General features: G+C 40.3%; 1 protein-coding gene across 6 annotated transcripts in view; it reads left to right on the top strand.

Annotated features, from left to right (window-relative positions):
- FNDC3B (fibronectin type III domain containing 3B) overlaps positions 1-23161 on the top strand; it is a 351431-nt gene that overhangs the window by 234740 nt on the left and 93530 nt on the right. For all 6 annotated transcript variants that reach the window (XM_029939870.1, XM_029939867.1, XM_029939871.1 and 3 more), the window contains one exon: positions 16504-16562. In XM_029939870.1, the coding sequence (XP_029795730.1) occupies positions 16504-16562 (59 nt within the window). The remainder of the gene's footprint in view (positions 1-16503; positions 16563-23161) is intronic.

Below are 23161 nucleotides of genomic sequence, written 5' to 3'. Positions count from 1 at the left end.
GAATGTAATGTTGCAGTTCTCAGACCTTTTAACAGAATCTTCAGTGCACATGTAGGAGGCCTGTATTATTAAGGCCTGTGCCCATTCTGTTTGGAACAACTGGGGCAGTCCATTTGGACAACAAATATTCTAGCTGCATAGCTTAAAAGAGTCCTTTATTTTATGTAGAAACCGAATAGTGTAAATTAGAAATGCTTTAATTTTATGAAAGACTTTGAGACAGCAAGATCAGTGCATATGACTTTGGTATAGAATAGTTGAGAGCAGAGGGCTTCTGGCCATCAAAGAGTAATCCCAATTCTGGAAAAAAATCTCCGATAGCATCCTCCCCACAGACATTTTCTGCCTGTTGGCCCAATCTAACTTTCCATTTTAGTTTATTCCTTAATGTGATGCATTTAGAATGCAGTCCATTTTCTTTTACGGACTGGGGCAGATGGTGCTGTCTCTTTTGATTATCTATTTTTTTTTCCCAAGGGAAATGTTGATTAGGAAGAGCAAGAAATGAAACATGGCCAGATTAAATTGAGAGCAGAAATTATACAGTCTAAGAAGAGCCAAATGTGTTCAATGTTTTTCTATGTAAAGTTTACTATGGTTCTTATTTGACTTTCTAGATTTAAAGTTTGCTATCGTTTATTTTTGTTTTCTTTGGTTTATTATGGTCAGGGACTATATGGTCATTTTCCGTGGAGTTTATAACCTGCTAAATCAGATAATGGCTTGATAAGATTTATATTTAATCTAGATTTTGTCTTTTTTATATAAATTTCATAGGTATCACTGTGTAAGTTTAAAGTGTATAGTGTGTTACTTTGATACATTTATTTATTGTAATACGGTTGCTAATGTGGTGACATTTATCACATTATGTGATTACAGTACTTATTATTGTCTATAGTCATTATACGGTGCATTGGATCTCTATGGCTTATTTACTACTCATTACATGTTTGTACCCTTAAATACCATCACTTTTATCTCCTCAGCCATTCTCCTCCCCTTCCACTTCCCCTTTCCCCAACCCCCTTGTGCCACCATTTTACTCCGTTGTGTTTTTCAGGTCTAACTCTTAGATTCTATGTAAGTCATATAGTACTCATCTTTGTCTGACTTCTCTTGCTTAGCATAATGTTCATCCAAATTATTGCTATATGGGAGGGTGTCTTTTCTTTCTCACAACTGAATAATATTCCACTGAATACATATACCACATTTTTTATCAATTCATCTGTTGATGGGCATTTGGGTTGTTTTCATATCTTGGCTATTGTGAATAATGCTATGATAAACTTGGGAGTACACACATCTCTTCAAAATCCTGTTTTCATTTCCTTTGGATATATCCCCAGAAGTGGAATTGCTGGGTCATACAGTAGATCTATCTTTAACTTTTTAAAGAAATGTTTAAGTGTTTGTTTATTTTTGAGAGAGAGCGAGGAGGGGACAGAGAGAGGGGGAGAAAGATTCCCAAGCAGGCTCCATGCTGTCAGCACAAAGCCCAGTGTGGGGCTTGAACTCATTAACCAGAGATCATGGCCTGAGCTGAAGTCAGACTCGAGCCAACTGAGCCACTCAGGTGTCCCTATTTTTAACTTTCTGAGGAATCTCCATATCGTTTTCCATGATGTTTGGCCCAATTTACATTCTCTTCAGCTGTATAAGGGTTCACTTTTCAACACATCCTTGCTAGCACCTGTTGTCTCTTACAGTCTTCTTGAAGATAGCCACTCTAACAGGTGTGAGGTAATAGCTCATTGTGGTTTTGATTTTCATTTACCTGCGGAATGGTGATGCTGAGCATATTTTCATGTATCTATTGGACATTTTGATGTCCTCGTTGGAGAAATGTCTATGTGGTTCTTTCTGGTTTTTAATTGGATTGTTGTTATGTTGTTTAGTTGACTAAGTTCTGTTTCTATTGTGGATATTAATCCCTTAGTCAATATGTTGTTTGCAAAAGTTTCTTTCATTATGCAGACTGTATTTTCATTTTGTTAATTGTTTCTTTGATGTAGTCTCCTTTATTGTTTTTCTTTTGTTGTTTATGCATTTGATTTCATGCCCTCAACATTATTTCTAAGCCAATATCAGTGACCTTTTTCCCTGTTTTCTTCTAAGCGTTTTATGGCATCATGTCTTATGTTTTGACCATGAATCCATTTTCAGGGTTTTTCTTTTAATACAAATTTATCATTTTATAGTTCTATACATCTGAAGCCCAACCAGGTCTAAAATCAAGCAGTAGACAGGGCTGTGTTTCTTTCTGGAGGCTCTAGGAGAGAATCCATTTCCTAACCTTCAACAGCTTCTTGAGTCTGGCCAGTGTCTTTGACTCATGGTCCCTCTCCTCATCTTCAAAGTGAGCAACAGCTCATTAAGTTCTTCTCCCTCTGTATTAATCTGAGCTCCTCTTCTCCCTTCTATTTTTATTTATTATTTACATATTTATTTATTTTTTAAATTTACATTCCAGTTAGTTAGCACATAATGCAATAGTGATTACAGGAGTAGATTCCAGTGACTCATCCGCTATGTATAACACCCAGTGCTCATCCCAACAAGTGCCTTCCTCAATGCGCCTTACCCGTTTAGTCCATCGCCTCTCCCACAGCCCCTCTTACAACCCTCAGGTTGTTCTCTGTATTTAAGAGTGCTCCCTTCTATTTTTAAAGACACTTGTGATTACCTTGGGCCCCTCAGGATAACCGTGGATAATCTCCTTAATTTAAGATCTGTTCATTGGGAGCCCTAATTTCTTCTGCTACTTTAATTCTCCTTTACCTTGTAACCTAACATATTCACACATTCTTATGAGTAGCACATAAACATCTTTGGAGACCATTATGCTATCCACTGTACCTTGTAGTCAGCTAGAAGCTGTAGAATCTATTATTTGTTTATTTATTCTCTTATTTTTTTAATCTGAGTATAGTCAACACAGTGTTACATCAGTTTCAGTTGTACAACATAGTGGTTGAACAAGTTTAGATATTACTTTGTGCTCATCACAAGTGAAGCTGCTACCCATCTTTATACATCACTATTAGAATATCATTGACTCTATTGTTCCCATGACTTACTCACTCCGTAACTAAAAGCCTGTATCTCCCACTCCCTCTCACCCTTCTGCCCAACTGCCCATCCCTCTGGCACCTATCATTTTGATCTCTGTGTTTATGGGTTTGATTCTGCTTTTTATTTCTTCATTTTATTCTCCCAGATTCCCCTCCTATTTTGAGCTAATTTTTGAGTGGTGTGAGATTTCACCTATTTTCATTTTTCCTGGCATATGCTTATTTCTCTACTTTTCCCACCATCATTTGTTGAAAAGACTCTCCTTTCTCCATTGGGGATTCTTGTCTCCCTTGTTAAACATCCAGTGACCATACCATGTATGCCATGGCTTAATTCTGGGCTCTCCAATCTGTTCCATTGGTCAATGTATCTGTTTTTGTGACAGTACCATACTGTTTTTATTACTATGGCTTTGTGGTATAGTTTGAAATTTAGAAGTGTAATACCTCCAGCTTTGTTCTTTTTTCTCAGCATTGCTTTAGCTTCTTGAGATCTTTTGTGATTCCACACAAATTTTAAGATTGTTTCTTCTGTTTCTGTAAAGAATGGCTTTGGTACTTTGATGGGGATTTTGTTGATCTGCAGATGGTTTTGGTTAGTATGGCCATTTTAACAATATTCTTCTGATTGATGAAAATGGGACATCTTTACTTTTGTTTGTGTCTCCTTTGATTTCTTTCAGCAAAATTTTGCATGGTATACATCTTTCACTTCCTTGGTCAGATTTGTTGTGATTGAAATGTTTAATTCTTTTTCAGATGCTTCCTCATTAGTGTAAAGAAATGCAATTGATTCTGTATTTTGATATTTTATCCTGCCATTTTGCTAAATTGTTGATTAATTTTAACAGCTTTTGACTGATAGTGTGGGATTTTCTATGTATAGGATCATATCACCAGCAAATAATAATTTCACATCTTTCATTTCAATTTGGAGAACTTTTGTTTCTTAGTCTTGCCTAATTGCTCTAGTTGGACACCCAGTACTGTATTGAATAGGAGTGGTGAGAGTGGGTATCCTTGCTTTGTTCTTGATCTGAGTGGAAACACTTTTAATTTTTCTCCATTTTGTATAATTTTTGTTATATATCTATGGCGTGTATTGTGTTGAGGTATGTTCCTTCTATACCCAATCTGTAAAGGGTTTTTTATCATGAAAGGATGTTGTAGTTTATCAAATGCTTCTTTTGCATTTATTAAGATGATTGTGTAATTTTACCTTTCATTTTATTGATATGTATTACACGTTGATTTTTGCATATTGAACTATCTGTATTACATCTCAGGGATAAAACCTACATGGTAATGGTATATAATCCTTTGAATGTGTTCTCAAATTTGGTTTACTAATATTCTGTTGAGAATTTTGCATGTGTATTCATTAGAGATTTTGGCCTGAAGTTTCCTTATGGCATCTTTATCCGGTTTTGGTATCAAAGTAATCTCTGGCCTCATAGAGTAAGTTTGGAAATGTCCCCTCCTCTTAATATTTTGGAAGAGTTTGAGGAGGCTTGGTATTAATTCTTCTTCCTGACTGATTCAGTCTTGGTAGGTTGTGTGTTTCTCGAAAAGTATCCATTCCTTCTCTGTTGGGTAACTTGTTGGCATATAATTGTTCATAGTAATCTCTTATGATTCTATGTATTTCTATAGTATCATTTATAATGTCTCTTTCATTTCTAATTTTGAGTCCTCTCTTTTTCACTTGGTCTAGCTAAAGGTTTGTCAATTTGATCTTTTTTGAAGAACCCGCTCTTGGTTCCATTGATTCTATTTTCTTTTTTCTTTTAAGTCTATTTTATTTATATTGATAGAAGAGAGACAGAGCAAGGGAAGGGCGAAGAGAGAAAAGGAGAGGGAGAGAGAGAGAGAGAGAGAGAGAGAGAGAGAGAGAGTGAGTGAGTTGCAATCAGGCCCCATGCTGTCAGCACAGAGCCTGATGCAGGGTTCAGTCTCATGAACTGTAAGACCTGAGCCAAAACCAACAGTCAGATGCTTAACTAACTGAGCCACGCAAGTGCCCCCTTTCTATTTTCTGATTTCTATTTCATCTATTTCTGTTCTGATCCTTAATATTTCCTTCCTTCTGCTAATTTTGGGCTTAATTTGTTCTTTTTCTAGTTTCTTGAGGTAAAAGTTAAGTTGTTTACTTGAGGTCTTTCTAATTTCATAATGTGTATGTTTTATTGCTGTAAACTTTGCTCTCATAACTACTTTTGGTGCATCCCACAATATTTTATTTGTTTTGAGATAATTTATTATTTTCCTTTTGATTTCTTCTTTTACCCAACAGTTGTTTCAAGTTTGTTATGTCTTAAAATACCATTTTAAATGGCTGGCTCCTGGATTATTGGGTTGCTTTATTTTAACTTTAATTTCTAAAGGATTTAGAAACCAGAAATACTTACATGTTATTTTTTCTTTCTAGTCATTTAGAAAAAAAATTTTTAATGTTTATTTTTGAGAGGAGAAAGAGACTTTGAATCAGGGGAGAGGCAGAGAGAGAGGGAGACCCAGAATCTGAAGCAGGTTCCAGGCTTCGAGCTGTCAGCACAGAGCCTGATGCAGGGCTCAAACTCATGAAATGTGATATCATGACCTGAGCTGAAGTCAGATGCTCAACTGACTAAGCCACCCAGGCGCCCCTCTAGTCACATTTAAATAAGTAAATCCTTGGCTAATAGTGGCTTTTGACAGATCTGAGTAATTTGGATAAATTTTAGATGAATTCTACTTTATGCTACTACAGTCTGTCACCAGCAGTCTGCACATTTTTGTACTTTTGGTCAAGTGATCTTAAGCCAGAATATTAAACAGGTGTTTAAACCAGGAATCTTAAGGAAGTGGACAAAGGAGCATAGAAAACCACTTGAAGGGCCTCCCACTGGCTACATTTGGGACAGTTTTAGTATCTAAAAATACGATTACAATGGAGCATTATAATTTTTTAAGTGAAAAACAATCCACTTTGAGTTCTTTCTCCCACTTTGAGTTCAAAGATACTCAAAGTGGGAGAAAGAACTAATAAACATAGAAAAAAGGATAGAATTAGGAATATTGCCAACTTGCAACTATTAATGTAATAGTTTCTGGCAAAGGTCATCAGTGTTTAACCACCAGGTGAAAAGAGGAGAAGGTACTTGCACTGGGGAGAAAGGAGTTACACAACAACACTGTAACCAAGTGATCACAGTGTAGGGCATCACCAGAAGGTTCAATTTGTACTGTGTGCTTCCTTGTGTAATGGATGGAAAGTAAATCTATACAGAATTCTTGCCAAAAGTTTTTAATTTGAATATAATGATAAGGATGTAATCACACAGTCCAGATAGTGGTATATGCTGTAAGAAAACTGGTCAAGACTCTTCAAAAATATCAACCTTAGGAATATAGAAAAGTCCAGGGGTTCTGTTCTAGGCTAAAGGAGACTAATGAAACCTGACAAATGAATCCTACATGTGTCCCTTGATTGCGTCCTGGATTGGGGGAAAGGATTAAAGATATTATTGGAACAATTGGGGTAATTTGAGTGTGGAAAATAGATTTTATTCTATCAATGTTAAATCTATAGGTTGTGATGTTATGGTTATGTCAAGAAGGTTCTTATTCTTAGGAAAGACATGCTGAAGTTTTGGGGGTATACTTAAGATCTTATCATAAGATCAACAACTTCCTTTCAAGTGGTCTGATAAAAAAGTGTGTATATGTAGAGACAAAATGTGAACATGCAAGTATAGCAAATGTTAACAATTGATGAGTTTCAGTGAAGGGCATATGGGTGTTCATAGTACTACTTCACTTTTCTGTAGATTAAAAATGTTTTACATATATATGTTTATAAGTCAGGCAATTTCATGAAAAGTTTTCCATTTCTAGATTCTTTAGAAAAATGAATAATTTTTAATGAATAAATAATTCAGTATTTGTCAACCTTAGACCAATGATCCTCCAATACATAGTAGCCGCCCCTTTTAGAGCGAGGGCTTTTTCAGTTTTCCGCAGTCTTCATCCTTCCCTTTTGCCTAATATGTCCACCTTCTTTTACACATTACCTGCCTGGTGGCTAATATGCATTCTTGAATATGTACCCACATCTGTATCCTTTGTTGATTTCCTGGGTAGGGTAGGTTATACCATGGGTAGTAATGACTTTTCCATATGCTAAAACTCTGTGGAATTATTTGGCACCCTGGCACAGGAAAGTAGCTCTGGATTTGATCCCCATATCAGCTGATGAGCTTCCCTGGGTTCCTTGACCATAGGCTGAATACCCATCCTCATCCCTAAATGAGTATGTTAGTCATATGAGACATCAATTAAGAAAAGGTAGATGTGCTTTCTTACACCATACACAAAAACAAATTCAAAATGGATGAAAGATCCATTTTGTGTGAGACAGGAAACCATCAAACTCCTATAAGAGAAGACAGGCAGCAACCTCTTTGACCTTGGCTGCAGCAACTTCTTACTTGACATGTTTCCAAAGGCAAGGAAAATAAAAGCAAAAATGAACTATTGGGACCTTATCAAGATAAAAGGCTTCTGCACAGCAAAGGAAACCATCAACAAGATGGAATAGGAGAAGGCATTTGCAAATGGTATGTCAGATGAAGGGTTAGTATCCAAAATCTGTAAATGACTTAATCAGACTCAACAAATAATCCTGAAAAACAAATAATCCAGGGAAGAAATGGGCAGAACACATGAGTAGACACTTTTCCAAAAAAGACATCAGATGACAGACACATGAAAAGATGTTCAGCATTTTTCATCATCTAGGAAATACAAATACAAACCTCAAAGAGATACCACCTCACACTGGTCAGAGTGGCTGAAATTAACAGCTCAGGAAATAGACGTTGATGAGGATTTGAGAAAGGGGAATCCTCTTGCACTGTTAGTGGGAATGCAAAGTGGTGCAACCACTCTGGAAAATAGCATGGAGGTTCCTCAAAAAAGTTAAAAGTAGAATTATTCTACAACCCAGCAATTGCACTAGTAGGAGTTTATCCAAAGGATACAGGAGTGTTAATGAAAGGGTACATGTACCCCAATGTTTGTAGCAGCACTATTAACAATAGCCAAATTATGGAAAGAGCCCAAATGTCCATGAACTGATGAATGTATACACACACACACACACACACACACACACACACACACACACACACGGGAATACTACTCGGCAATGAAAAGGAATGAAATCTTGCCATTTGTCACACGTGGATGAAACTGGAGGGCGTTATGCTAAGCAAGATAATCAGGTCAGAGAAAGATATCACATGATTTCACTCATGTGGAATTTGACAAATTTAACAGGTGATCATAGAGGAAGGGAAGGAAAAATAAGATAAAAACATAAGGAGGCAAACCACAGGAGACTCTTAAGTATAAAGAACAAAGTAAGGGATGATGGGGCTGGGTAAAATGGGTGAGGGCACTTGTTGGGATGAGCAGTGGGTATTGTATGTAAGTGATGAATCCCTGGGTTCTACTCCAGAAGCCAAGACTATACTTTATGTTATCTAATGTGAAAAATTAAAAAAATTAAAAAAAAATGTAGGAATAAAACCTTGAAAACTTGCTATATGGGTCATATAAATATTAAGATTCTTGTGGCGCCTGGGTGGCTCCATCGGTTAAGCGTTTGACTATGGCTCAGATCATGATTTCATGGTTCATGAGTTCGAACCCTGCTTCAGGCTCCATGCTGACCGCTCAGAGCCTGCAACCTGCTTCAGATTCTATGTCCCCCTCTCTGTCTGCCTCTCCCCTGCTTTCACTCTGTCTCTCTCTCTCTCAAAAGTAAATAATAAAACATTTTAAAAATTAAAAAATATTAAAAGTCTTTTTCAGATTTAATGTATTAACATTGTTCTCTCTGGATTCTGCCTATTGACAGTCTTGCAAAAATTTTGAATAAGCTACTTGAGAAGGCTTCAATGTGATATGCCAAGTCTTAATGAAAAAACATTTTGTGGAAACGTTTACAGATGCCAGTGCAGAAAGCAGTGTATAAACTTTAATTACCTTTGTAAGTCGCTCTATCCTGTGTTTAAGCGATTGCCTTCCTGTTACACACCCAGGGAGGGTACCAGCTCTTGCTGGATAATCATGGAGTTGAGCCTTCCCCCAAAATAAACGAGCTATATCTGGCACAGGTTAGGGCTCAGCTAGCTAGTGAACCGTCTCAAATACACAGAGGGAGGGAAAGGACGGGACTGGTGTAGAATCAAGCTTGCCAGGCATGCATATCTACCTAATACTTTATCCATTTTTGTGGGGTTTTCATCCCTATTTAATTTGATGTTTTTAAAAATGCTAGCTGTGTGTCTTCAGATCCATGCATAAATACGATTTTTGTGAAGTAAACACAAGAATGTTTCCTAGGCAGTTTGGCAGAAATGAACCTAGAATCTCCTAGTATTTCAGGTAGTCCCAGTCTAGTTGGCATTCAAAGAAGGTGGCCGAGAGATAACCTTGGAGTTGACCTCAGAGCCAACAAAAGTATTGTATCTGTCTCTTTCCCTTTTCATTCAGATCCCAGATCTAGCACTTCTCTGTTATCCCTCTTACTACCCCTATGGTGTTCGACAGCTTTTGCCCAAAAAGACCCATTTTGCCTATGAATGGGTTAATGTAAATATTCCTAGTAGAACTTTGCTCAAATCCTGGGCCAGGAAAGAAAATCATTCCTTCTCATCAGTTCCAGAAATATCAACAGAAGCTCAGAGGAAATCAGCCCCCCTGTCCCATTTATATCCTCTGGCCATCCCTTCTGTCCAGCCAGGCACTGCACCTACAAAAGGAGCTCATCTCTCCTCTGCTCTTTCTCTTACGGCTCCAGAATCTGTTGGGAACCTAAGTTCTCTTGAAAATATTTTCCTAGACTGGAAGGCAGCTTTCCACAACGTATGTTCACCTGTTGCTTCGTCTTTAGTGTTGAGAGTCTGGTATTCCCTTGGCTCTCTTTCAGAATTTCTCTCAGTAGAATAACCACTTAACTAGCCTCATGGCTACAGACATATTTGTTTTCATATTTTTAGCATCAGGATGAATGATTTCTGAAGATATTCCTAGAATATTTGTCCCTGGGGATTAACTGCATTGTCTTGGAGTACGTAAATGTGTTCCTTGTGATTCTGTACATTTTTAGTATTTGATTTTAACACCATGAACGCTGGATTATAATCACTAAATGGAGGCTCTTAAGTAATTCATACTACTTTTGTATGCATTCATTGATTCTTTGTTTTTCTCAGCATAGGTAGTATTTCAAAAACAAAGATAGCTAATTTTTTTTCTCTTTAGAAAGGCAATTCGATAAGAATCCTTAAAACATCTTTCTCCATACCCTCATTCATTCTCATTAGCATGGGTAGGCAGTGATTGGATATTCAACTTGTCCTTAATTATTGAGTCCATTTTTCTTTTTTATCCGAAAGGATTTATTTGGGTTCATATAGTTCTTTTGTTGAGTTGTGAGTTGAAGCCTCTTATCCCTAAAATGGACATGACCAGAAGTTGCATATTTTCCATGTCCCTTGTTTATTATGTATAATGTATTAAAGATAGTAGCTAAGTCAGCTCTTCGGCAAATCTGAGAAAGCGTGTTCTGTTATACCGGGCATATCTGTAAATGAGCCGTGCGGATGAGAACTAGACGGAAGGTTTACAGAGAAATAATGCTGATGTCACTCCATTGGAATGAAGGGGCTGTTACACCATAAATACATTCTATAGCAGCTAAGCGTCTAGCTGTATTTCTTTTCTAAGATGGAAAAAATGTGAAGCAAACCAAAGAAGTAAATTGTGTTTATAAAGGGGGATATTTTAATTAGTTTAGGCCTTACAGTTATTCAAACAGTCTGAACTTACGGTTCTTTTTGGAGCAACCATGAAAACCATTATTTGTGGAAAGTTTAAATTTCACATGACACATATTCTCTCTATGTGTGTGGGTTGTTGTGTTGCTGTTTTTTTCTTTTTTAAAAAAATAGTATGTTTGCTTGCTTGTGTATTTTTATTTTAACTTTCTCTTTGCTAAAAAGTGCTTTATTTTCTTGGGAGGATTTTTGTTTTGGGGAGAAGAAAAATGTAAGTCCCCCTTCCCGGGTTTGTTTTTGTTTTGTTTTGTTTGTTTTGGGTTTTTGTTTTTTGTCATTTGCAATTTGGGTGATTCTCAGCTTCTTGGGACATGTTTAAAGTGGAGGCTTCCGTTTTAACTCCATTTTAAGAAATTACCAAATTCCCGAATGTGTCTGTGTCTGAAAAACAACACGACTGTGTGGAGAACCCTCTGAGAGCGCCCTGTAATCCTTTTTTGTTTATCGGCACCATCTTCACTGCAAGGAAAAGGCGATTCAGTATTAAGAAGGTAGTGATATGAGAAGTGGGCTGTCCTGTGCATCCACGTCAGCCATGGTCCCAGCAAAATATAAGCAGGAGGAAGATGATTTTAATCTGTTTGCTTATCTCATGGCAGTTTTCATGTGAGGTGAAAGAAATACAAAGTTGGCCTGTAAGATTTGCCTGTGTATTAATTTATTTGCTGCAAACCAGAGAAAGGAAGGCAGGCCTGATAATTAAAAGAACCTCATCCCACAACCTTGTGCCAGAACCTTGCATTTTTTTTCCCCTCCTCTAGGACAATCTGTTGCTCAGTTGTCTCACCAAAATCTTTTTATTTTTAATTTTTTTATGTTTTTACTTATTTTTGAGAGAGAGATTGAGAAACAGTGTGAGCAGGGGAGTGTCAGAGAGAGAAGGAGACACAGAATCTGAAGCAGGCTCCAGGCTCTGAGCTGTCAGCACAGAGCCTGACGCAGGTCTCGAACCCACGAACCGTGAGATCATGACCTGAGCCGAAGTCAGACGATTAACCAACTGAGCCACCCAGGCGCCCCTCACCAAATTCTTTAAGGAGGTATACACAGAAACAAACAAGACAGAGCTTCCTTTTCTTGATTATTATTATTATTATTTATTTTGAGAGAGAGAATCCCAGGCAGGCTCCATGCTGTCAGCATGGAGCCGACATAGGACTCGAACTCACAAACCGTGACATCATGACTTGAACCGAAATCAAGAGTTAGATGCTTAACTGAGTGAGTCGCCCAGGCTCCCCATCATTTTCTTTTTAACTTGATATAAAAGATTTCCTGAAGACAGATCACCAGAACTATTCTGTTTGGTTTTGCTCATTAATTTTTGTGATCACATTAGCTGTTCTTCCCCACTCAAGATACAGTATGTGTATGAGAGCATAAGAGAGGGCAAGATAGAGACACGGAAATAGAAAGCATGGCGAGCAAGCAAAGGTTTTATCCAGACTCTGAAATACACCAAATAGCTGAGCTCCAAGGCTGTTTAATAGAAAGAGTGATAATTCATAGACTTCTCTGAGGCCTGGTTAAATCTTGCCTTGGGAGAGGTAGACCAAGTTCCGAGCAAACTATTTAGGTAGTGGAGTTGTGAATTTTGGCCTTTCATAACAGACTGCTAGCTTTTGGACCAGTTTATTTTATATGTGGTGACTGTCACTGTAGCTCAGTAAACGGATTTTATTTTCACTCGTGTGTGCAAATTGTATGCCTGGCATCCATTCACTCTTGGCCTATGGCAGCACAAATGGAAAAGCATTCAGTAAATGTGGTGTCGTGTAGATGCATTTTTTCCCTCCTTTTCCGTATTCACAATTTAGAGTCTTGAAAAAAGAAGTCTGGCTTTGATACAGCGTTCCTCCTGATACAACAGGGCAGTGATTGTCCTGTCATTACTTTCCTCCCTTCACCCTGCCCTTTGGATTTTTGATCTTCTCAGAATCCTTTGTTTATTTGGCTCTATTCATGCCCTACTTTTTCTTCCCTTTCTCACATACCTTCTGCCCAGATCCAGAGGCCTTTGCTCTATTTCTGACAGCTTTCTCCAAGATTACACACACACACACACACACACACACACCACCACCACCACCACCACCACCACCACCACCACCACCAACAACAACAACAAACCCAACACAAACCCTCTCATGGGATCTGGATGGTTCTGCTGCCACCTGCCTTCAACCGTGCACCCCAGGGCAAAACACTCAACTCTTGTCCCTCCACATCATCTCCTCAGGACCCCCCAGATCCCTATTAATTTGTTGTGATGCAGTCAGACGTTCTCTTTGCTTCTGGACCAGGTACTGGTCTTGTAGCCCTCGGGAGATCGCATCTGCTGTCTGAGCCTCATTTTTTTCTCATTCATTCCTTCTCCTCATTTGTCAGTCTACACCTGCAGGGGCTGTGCTCAGCAGAGACGAAAACTGATGGGCAAAATAGACTTCAGTGCTGCCCACTGTCCGAAGACTAAGCAGAGCATGCCCGTCTTGCAGGGGATGTTGTAAAAATGAGCAAGGCGATGGTCCCTTGACCGGCGTGTACCTGGGTGCCCAGAACACATCAGGCTTTCACTGCTCTGATCAAAGACAAACCAGGACGGTCCTGACCTCTCTACAGAAGTTGTTTTTATCTCAGTCAGGACCTTTCCTTTGTATTTCTGGCTCTTACCCGAAACCCATTTTTTTCTGTTCTAAACAGACCTCCACACCACGCTCTCCCGCTTCTAATCCAACCTCCTTTCTCATTTTTTTTCCTTTTCCTGTCAAAAGGCTGGCCATTTCTCCTGTCATCTGTGTTTTTGAAAGCTGGCGAGAGGGAGGGGCCTCCAATTTTTGTGGGACAAAGCGTCCTTTTTGCTTCTCTCTTTCATGCCCTGGATCTAGTACATAGTCCTGAGGATACTTCTTTTGCTGAGCTCTTTAGTTCTTTTCTACTTCTTTGTTGAATAGGTGATTATCTCCAGTCTAGTCTAAACCTTCATTACCTCAAGGGTAAGGTTCTGGCTTTTGGTCCCAGTATCTGAGATGGCGGAAGGAAGCAGCGACCTCCTCCAGCGAGTTGTCTGAATGTTTCTATTTCTATGAGTGTTTGAAACCACAGGGTCCTGCAAACCTTAGAATAGCAGAGATTCAGAAAGTTTTGTCTCTGACAACCAAACCAGTTCATTTATTGTAACTGTGCTTAATGGATTTTATTTTGGTTCTGACAATTAACTCCTCAGATTATGAGATAAATGTAGAGTTTGCCCCATACGAGCTTCCAGAAAATGTGAGGGTATGCATGTGTTTGACTTATGGGCATAAACCATTATCTATATCTTAACAAGAATACATGACTATAAATGAGTGTGTCATTTGGTCTTTTGAATGTGAAGTTTCTTCTCACCATAATTTAAACACCTGTATTGCCACCAGCCTGTTTCTTTTTCTCACCAAAATAGAGGTAAACACCTTCTACTAAGTAGAATGCAACATGAAACACTGAAGAACTGATTCTTTTAAAGTTAATGGTGGCGTGATGTAGATGTCTTATTATTTATTTTTAATTTTTTAATGTTTATATTTGAGAGAGCCAGCACATGAGTGGGGGAGGGGCAGAGAGCGAAGGAGACACAGAATCCGAAGCAGGCTCCAGGCTCTGAGGTATCAGCACAGAGTCCGATGTGGGGCTCAAGCCTACAAACCATGAGATCATGGCCTAAGCCAAAGTCAGACGCTTCACCAACTTAGCCACCCAGGGGCCCTGAAATCTTATTTAACTTGGGTTTGGTTCATTTATTTATGTAACAAAGTTTGAGCTTAGATAGCTCTTGATAAATAGGATAGATAAATCCTGAGCGTGTCCAACCGAAGCGTCCACAAACTGCAGCTGGCCCCATGGCTGTTGTATATGATTCACAAACTGAGGTGATTGTTACGTTTTCAAAGGGATATCGTAACACAGAAGAATATGTGATGGTGGTCTACATCTGGCCAGCAAATTTAAAAATGTTCACTGTCTGATTCTTTACAGGAAAAAATATTTTGTTTATTTTGGATCGGTAGCATTTTTACCTTCCTGAAGCTTATATTGTTGTAGGAGAGACAAGTAGTAAAGAAGGGAACACATAAAGAAGAGAACTTTTAGATTTTGGTAGCCAGTAAAAAGGAAATAAGTGAGATTAGAGAAAGATGGTAGGCTGAGCAGAAGATGGTGTTGAGGTGGGATTCTCTTAACAGGTGACTTTGAGATTGACTTGAGCAACGAGTATGAACAGTCCCCAGAAGAGCTGGGCTTACTAACCTCTCACCCCCTAGTTCCATGTCCCCTGTCACCTCCAACAGCCTGCTTGTCCACAGGGGCAGCTAGATGTTGGTTCTTAGGAAGCCTTCTAGAATGCGCTCTCTTGGGCTACCTGTATCGAAATACGTATCACATGGAATTGCCTGCTCTTTTCATTTTCCTCTCACTAGACTTGAACTATTTGAGGGTGAGGACATATATCTTGGTAAACTCTAGCATTTATCTCATAAACTAGGTTTAACAGTTAAAGCTGTAAATTCAAAATTAGATTACATCGAGTAGGTTGCAAAAGTCCAGCGATTCCTCTACAAAACATAGTCTTAAGTTTAAAATCTCTTATTTATACTTTTTTTTAATACACACTCTTCCCTCCCCATTCTCTCTACTCCAACCACCTTTCTCCCTTTGTTTCTCACACATTTCTTGCCCCATTGCAAACTTGCCCACTTCCCTTTCTTATTAAACGATACCCTCATCCATCTGGTCATTAAAGCCAAATACAGGGGATTATCCTTGATTCTATTCATTCCCTCACCCTTGCCTGCCACACCCAGTCCTTCAGCATCCATATCTCCAAAACCAGTTCTGTCTTCCCCGTCTTTGCTACCATCCCCAGCTCTGGCCAGCTCTTCTTCACCTGGACCAGTGCAGCAATGGACAGAGTTTTCTCTTGTCGCTCTTGCTTTCTGTATGTCCATTATTCATGCGAAGGCAAACAGGTCTTTTCAGACTTGAAGAAAAAGATCATGCCAGGCCCTTTACTTAAACACTTCAGTGACTACCCACTGACCTTAGAATAAAACCTGAACTAGAAAATCTCAACTCACAGCCCTCAGTGAATTGGCCACTGTCTCTTCAACTTCATCTCTTCATTGCTTTCAGCTTCTAGCTGCATACATCTCTCTCTCTCTCTCTCTCTCTCTCTCTCTCTCTCTCTCTCTCTCTGTCTCTCTCTCTCTTCTTAGGACCTTTTATTTCTGTTGCTTGTTGAGTTATTAGATGTAACTCAGTGTTAATCTAGCCAACATTGTGAACATGTAAACTGAGATAGTGGCACATTAGCACAACCACATTGAAATCCCCACCCCAAAGTCCTTCCCATTTCGAATTTTCATTATCCTGTCTGTAGTACCAAAAGTTCATGGTAACAGGCAACTGACTTAATGATCATTCTAGTTAAAGGCTTTGGAGGAGGAACTTGACAACATTATTGCCTCCTAATGGTATTAACGGTTTGTCTTTTTTTCTCCATGCAGAGTATGAGTTGGAAGTAAAGAGGGTGCAAGACATTCTTTCAGGAATAGAGAAACCACAGGTATGTCTTCTGGATTTCTCAGCACAAATGACACATTCTTAAGCATTTCAAGTGTGCTTTTCTTTCACCACATAGTAGGTAAACAAAAGGGCCCCCTCCTATTGCTGGTTATTTATAAATTATGGAACAGTATTGTTATTAATGGAGCATGAAAACAGAGAACAACAGTCTTCTGTTTTGTCACAATCCACCAAAATGTCTCCTTTATTTGGATATTCTGAATGTAATTAGATATTCTACCCTGCTTCCAAGGACACATGTCATCCCTCTGACACCCCTCCTTCCCACAGGTCTACATAATAATTTTCTTTTGGCATTGTCCTTGAACCTGTGTAAATATAGTAATAATAATTTTTGAAAGCCTCAGTGATTCCGACTACTTTTCTAGGTAAATTTCAAAAAGGTATTTAAATATTAGCTGAAAAGAAGTCCATGATATTGAGTGTTATGGCCAGAAAAAAAAATATTGGTGGGAGTGATGATATTGTGAGGTTCTAAGTCTGATTTTGCCAGATGCTTTGAAATCCAAGTGAAAAATTCAAAACGTTGACTCAGCCTTTCATCCGAGGTCAGAGAACCAAAGTTCTGTGGATGTCTTCCGGTCCAATTGGAAACCCTTGATCCCTCGTGTGTTTCAAATACTGAGTCTTTTTAACAGAGGAGCTCAAACATGCCTCGGGGTACACAGTTGAGTTTGACTAAAACCTAAAAGCAGGTGTGTTGGAGGACAGGTCCCATGGGAACTCCCAGAGCGAGAAGTCTGCACTTACTGTGGTGTAAAGAGCAGGTTGTTTGGGATGCATGGAAGTCACATAGTCAGGGCTATACTTTCCGGATGCTCAGACGGTTGGCAGATGAGTCAGGGTGAGAAGAGGATGGACCCAGGGAGGCAGGCTCCGGGAATCTGTTAGAGTACCGCTGGAAGGAGGCTGCAGGTGGCAGAATCCAGGCGGTGGTCGTAGGCATGTCAAGGAGAGGATGCGTACCAGAGTCACGGAGAGAAGTCAGTAAGGCATTATAACCTATCAAATAGCTGGGCTTTCGGGCTCAGACGCTTCCCCTGAGGAACTGCTGCCTCCAAGAATCTCCCTTGATTGCTGTCCCTGCCCATCAAGTGGGATTCTCCACCTGGTACTTAGAACCACGGGTACTACCCCGGCCTCAGTGTGTTCCGCGTCTATGTATGCATGTAATACATTGTATGCCATTTACCCGTTTCCGTGCCTTTCCCAGTAATCCGTGAGTTCCTCTCAAATGGGTTTGTATCTGTGTACTTTTGATGACTTCCGGTGCTGTTCTTGGACATGTTGAGTGGGTTTCACTGGTGGGCACAAGAAGGTAAACAGCACTGGGGAGAGAGGGGAACGAGATGTTGATGAGATCACACCCATAGAGTTATATTTCAAGCTGTTGGAGTATGAGTGGATGATAGTTTTGGGGCTGGAAGGTAGACCATAGAAAGAGGTTAGAAAAGGCTTGGGGACATAATCGTGGGAAAAGCTTATATTCGTGGGATTGCAAAAGGAAGGAAACCCCATGAGGTAAACAGGAGTTATAATCAGAGGAGGCAGACCACCAGGTTATTTGACTGTCTCAGAGACAGTCACAGAACTTCATAGGCCTCCCTTCATCATGTGAACACACACCGTGTTTTTCTTGAGTTATCCCGTGTCGTTTCTTTATGGCAGAAATGACAGCTATGTTTGTTAGGATCATGTGGCTCTAGCAAGATATAAAAGCGCTATTTAAATGCACTAGTTCTTTCCTTGATTCAGCATTTATGAGCGCTTACTCTTTACGCTTTTTAGAGCAGGGTGGATAGACCAGCTTTTCTGTAAAGAGATATGACACGAGGTATAAAATTGGTAAGATTGTCATCTGAATGGTCAGAAAGTCCAAAATGGGTCTCACCAGGCTAACATCTGTTGGCAGGGCTACATGTTATGGAGGCTCTGGGAAGAATCTGTTTCTTCATCTTTTCCAGCTGCTTCTGGAGGTTGCCTGCATTTTTTGGCTCATGGCTTCTTCCATCCTCCAGTCTCCTCTGACTCTGATCCCCCACCCCCACCCCCACCCCCGCTCTTTCACTTATAAGGACCCTTGTTACCACACCGAGCCCACCCAGATAGTCCAGAATCGTCTCTGTCTCACAAGATCTTCAGTGAATCACATTTGCCCAGTCCCTTTTACCTTTTAGGGCAGTATATTCCTAGGTTCCAGGGATTAGGATGGGGACATGTTTTGGGGGTCATTTCTCCCCCCTTGTGCCCACCCAAACCTTCTCTGCCTGGTGCTTGACCACTCGTCCTTCCCAGCCCAGTTAGCTGTCTACACATTTTTTTCTCCCTCTTCTCCCTTGTCTCTGTCTGAAGTTCTTATTCATGACTGGGTCTTATTTATCTTTGTGCCTCTAATACCTAGCACTGTCCTTGTTGCATCGTGAACCTTTAACAAATATTTGCTGAATAAATGTGTGGTGGACCGCAATGGCTGGGTTCTAGCAAGGGAGACAAATGCCTGAAGGGCCGCCAGCAGCAGGCGAGGTTCGGCCAGCCTGGTGGAATGTGGGGACAGCCCGTGCCAGAGCTCGAGGCAGCAGTGTGGAGAGGAAGGGCCTCTGCTTTGCATTCTGGCTTTCAGGGCCACTAGCTGTCTCTGTGACCTCCCCGAGCCTGAGTTTCCTCACCTTCCAAAGGTAGGATAATAAATACCACATGAGACTAGGAGAGAAGTAAATTATATACTCTTTAAAGTTTTTATTTTCTGTTTTTTATTTATTTTTGAGAGACAGAGAGAGACAGCGTGAGCAGGGGAGGGGCAGAGAGAGAGGGAGACACAGAATCTGAAACCAGCTCTAGGTTCTGAGCTAGCTGTCAGCACAGAGCCCCATGCGGGGCTCGAACCCACAAACCGAGAGATCACGACCTGAGCTGAAGCCAGACGCTTAACCGACTGAGCCACCCAGGGGCCCCAATTATATACTCTTTAGAGAGGACTTGGATGAATTATTTCTCTCCACTTTATAGCATATTGTTATGCAAAATGAAATTCCCCACCACACTCTCTGAAATGGGAGGGGGGTCCAGCTGACTTCCAGGGAAAGAAGCAGAGTGCGGCGAGTTGGGCACTTTGTTCAGTAATTTTGTTTTTTCTTTTAGCCACATCTGATAGCACCTCTAAATAAAAAGCATGTATTTTTTCTTTGAGATTTTGTAGATGATTTGTTTTAGGTGTAGAAAGAATATTTAGGATTTGTGGATTCCGGTCATCTTTCTAGAGCTTTGGCACCCTGATTTAAGCAAGTCCTTTACTTTTCAAAAACCTGGATACTATAAAGATCCAAGTACTGAGTCACGGAGTAGAACCGCACAGACTTGCAAGGTCTTTGTCCCGAGACTGTAAGAATGAGGTGCCTTGGGGACTGCAGTCCTGGCCACTGATCTGTCAGAGACACACTTACTCCTGTTCTAGGTGACCAGGAAAAAACCTGTCTCGGTGCCCGCACCTCCCGTCCAGCAGGATCCAGCCCGCTCCGAAGACGGTGCTGGACGCTGTCCTCCACATGCTGCTGGGCTGTTTATTTTCAGGATGTAGATAAATGTAACCTGCATTATTTCTCTCCGCTAATGTTTAACTTGTGGGAACAATTAATTTGTCGGTTCCAGAAGGGAGTATACTGACCTAAGAAAAACAGTCGTCCCTGCAAGAAGCCCTTCCTCGAAAAATAAACAACAGTATATCTGAAAAGGCTTGGCGGTTCTTAGCACTTAAGGGATTATAGAAACAGATGATGATGAAATTCCTAGATTTGAGTCTGTCTCTCTCTCTCTCATGGTTTTCTTTCTTTCTTTTTTTTTTTTTTTTGAATAATGATCTCTGCCCTTTTCCTTTTAACTTTTCCATTATGTTATTATTTTTCATGATGGCACTTCTGAAGTGAAGCCAACATTTCCATGGTACTGTTTCCTTAGTGTTCCCCCTAATTGGGTCTCTAGGCCTCCCACATAGTAGTAAACTCCAAAGTCCTGACCAGATTTAGAAGCTACTTACACAGAAATATTTTTTAGCACGGGCAGAAAAGTTCAGTAACTTGATGAAAGTAAATGACATTTTTGTTCCAAATAATAAATAAATTTGCATAGAATGTGGTCTAAGAGCTAAGATAGTAAAATTTTACAAAAAAGTGTTAAAATAATGAACAGGCGAGAAGGAGAGCGGAAGATGACGCAAGGCCAGGCAGCCTCCGTTCCTAATGGTTATGCACATATTTCTGCTTTTAACTGGCAACTGTCCTCAAGTTTGAGTCTACCTTTAACAGATAAACAGGCAACAACGATTTCTAATCAGGATGGAATTATTTAGAAATAAATGATGGTTTTATGACTCCTTCAAGATACTTCAAAACAGTTCAATTTCTCAGAAGGCTGGCTACTGTGACCTCTTCAATGGACCCTTTTCCATATCTGAAACCAAAACAAGTGGCAGTTTGGGTCTTGCCTACACTAGAAATCATCACTTTTATTATCATAAAGGAGATAGACTTCTATTTACAGTTGAATAATCAAACATCAGGAAGCCAGTTAGTTTTATGGCTTCTCAACTTCTTCTTGTGGATGTCAGCCATGATGCTCCTTGTAAGTGTCAGCTTAGCAGCCCCTGTATATTTCAGTAGTCACTCCTGGTGAGAAAGTTATCCCCAGAGAGAGAGAGAGAGACTGAGAAGTTGGTGCTCCTACGAGATTGCTTTCGCTCTGAAGTAGACCTGAACCAGCCAGAGTTCCTAGAGCTTGGATCTCATTAAGCTTATCACTTCCCTGGACACTTGGAGTATGCATCTGGTGCTGAGGGTTCCCCTTTAGGTGACATTCTTTTGAAAGTCACCGTGCAATTTCTTGGCATCGTTCTTGAATTGGAAGTGAGCTCCAAGCTCTAACAAAAACAAAGCACTCTTTCTCGGGAGGATTCAGTGCCTAAAGAATGGGAACCTGAGAGCTGGAGTCTGAAAGGCAGGCAACAGGAGCACAGGGGGGAATTGGTTCCAGAACAGTGGTAGTATTCTAGGTGGCCGGCTGCTCAACTGCAGGAGAGAATTTCCAAAAGCCAACGCTGTTGTCCTTTGGAAACAAGGTAGAGTTCTCAAAGTGTGCCATGACTGTCTGGCCTATGCAAAGAGTGCATGTGCATAGAGATCTGCGTTCAGAGGACAGTTTGCTTTCCTAAGGCTTGCTCATGGAAACTCGAGGGAGTGCCTTGGTGGCTTAGTCTATTAAGTGTCCAACTTTAGCTCAGGTCATGATCTTACAGTTCATGAGTTCAAGGCCTGCATCAGGCTCTCTGCTGTCAGCATAGAGCCCACTTTAGATCCTCTGTCCCTTTCTCGCTCTGCCCCTCCCCTGCTCACATTGTCTCTGGGGGTGCCTGGATGGCTCAGTAGGGTAAGTTTGAGTCCCCACTTCGGGCTCCTCACTGACAGTGCTGAGCATGCTTGGGATTCTGACTCTTCTTCTCTTCCTGCCCCCCAACCCCCTCAAAATAAATAAACTTAAAAAAAAAAAACACTTAAGACTTGCTCAGGGAATCTACAGAAAGGTGGAGCATTATTTAAGTTGCTGCCTCAAGTGTTGTGCATCACTATTCAGTTATGGACTTAACCAAGTCCTAAAGGAAGAAAGTAAATTCTTAATAGCTGAAGAAAAATAATTTAAAGGATGTGAATTTATGAATCCTTGTACCATATCTAAAGTGCGAGCATTTGCCAAGCTACTTTGAAACGTGATATTATTTCACATCACCATTCAGAGAATCAGTGTTACTGCACACTGTGTTCTTGGAATTGTGCACACCACCCTTTTATCACCTTAGTGGAATGTTTTTTAGTATCTAAGCAGCCCACTTTTTAATTGTAAACTAAACTCTTCCTAGCAGAGTATCTCTTTTTAACATAAAAATCATTGGGGCACCTGGGTGGCTCAGTTGGTTAAGCATCCAACTCCTGATCTTGGCTCAGGTCATGATCTCATGGTTCTTGGAATCAAGCCTCACATCACTGACTCTGTGCTGACAACAGGCAGCCCACCTGGGATTCATTCTCTCCCCACCCCCACCCCCCCCACCCCCCGTCTCTATCTCTCTCAAAAATAAACATTAGAAAAGAAAAATCAAATCTAATACTCATTACTTCAAGATAACTCATTAATGGTGTATCAGAGAATTCAGTAGCTATACTGGTATGCATTGTAGAAATACTGCCTTAAAATCTAGGCAGGAGAATGAACACTCAACCACGTAAAGCACAGGATAATGAAATGATTGCCCAACTTCAGTACCAGCAGGATGTGACCAGAGCACCAAGAAAAGAGTGGTTGATTCTGAGCACAGGTTTAGGCAGGAATGTACAGAAACCTTTCCAGAACTGCCCTCAAGCTGCTCTAGGTCTCTCTCCGCTATGAGGCCATCTCTCACACATTCATCACTCTTCACCAAGTTGGTGCTTTTTGAGGCAGAGATCCTGTGTTAGGAAGTAGGAACGGCAGAAGCTAAGTTATAGGGCTACGAGAGGGAACGGCATCCTGAAGGGGTATTATAGCACAGGAGGGTCA

This window comes from Suricata suricatta, chromosome 5 (genome assembly GCF_006229205.1).
Source record: "Suricata suricatta isolate VVHF042 chromosome 5, meerkat_22Aug2017_6uvM2_HiC, whole genome shotgun sequence".
Lineage (NCBI taxonomy): Eukaryota > Metazoa > Chordata > Mammalia > Carnivora > Herpestidae > Suricata > Suricata suricatta.
This window is presented reverse-complemented; position numbering and strand designations above follow the sequence as displayed.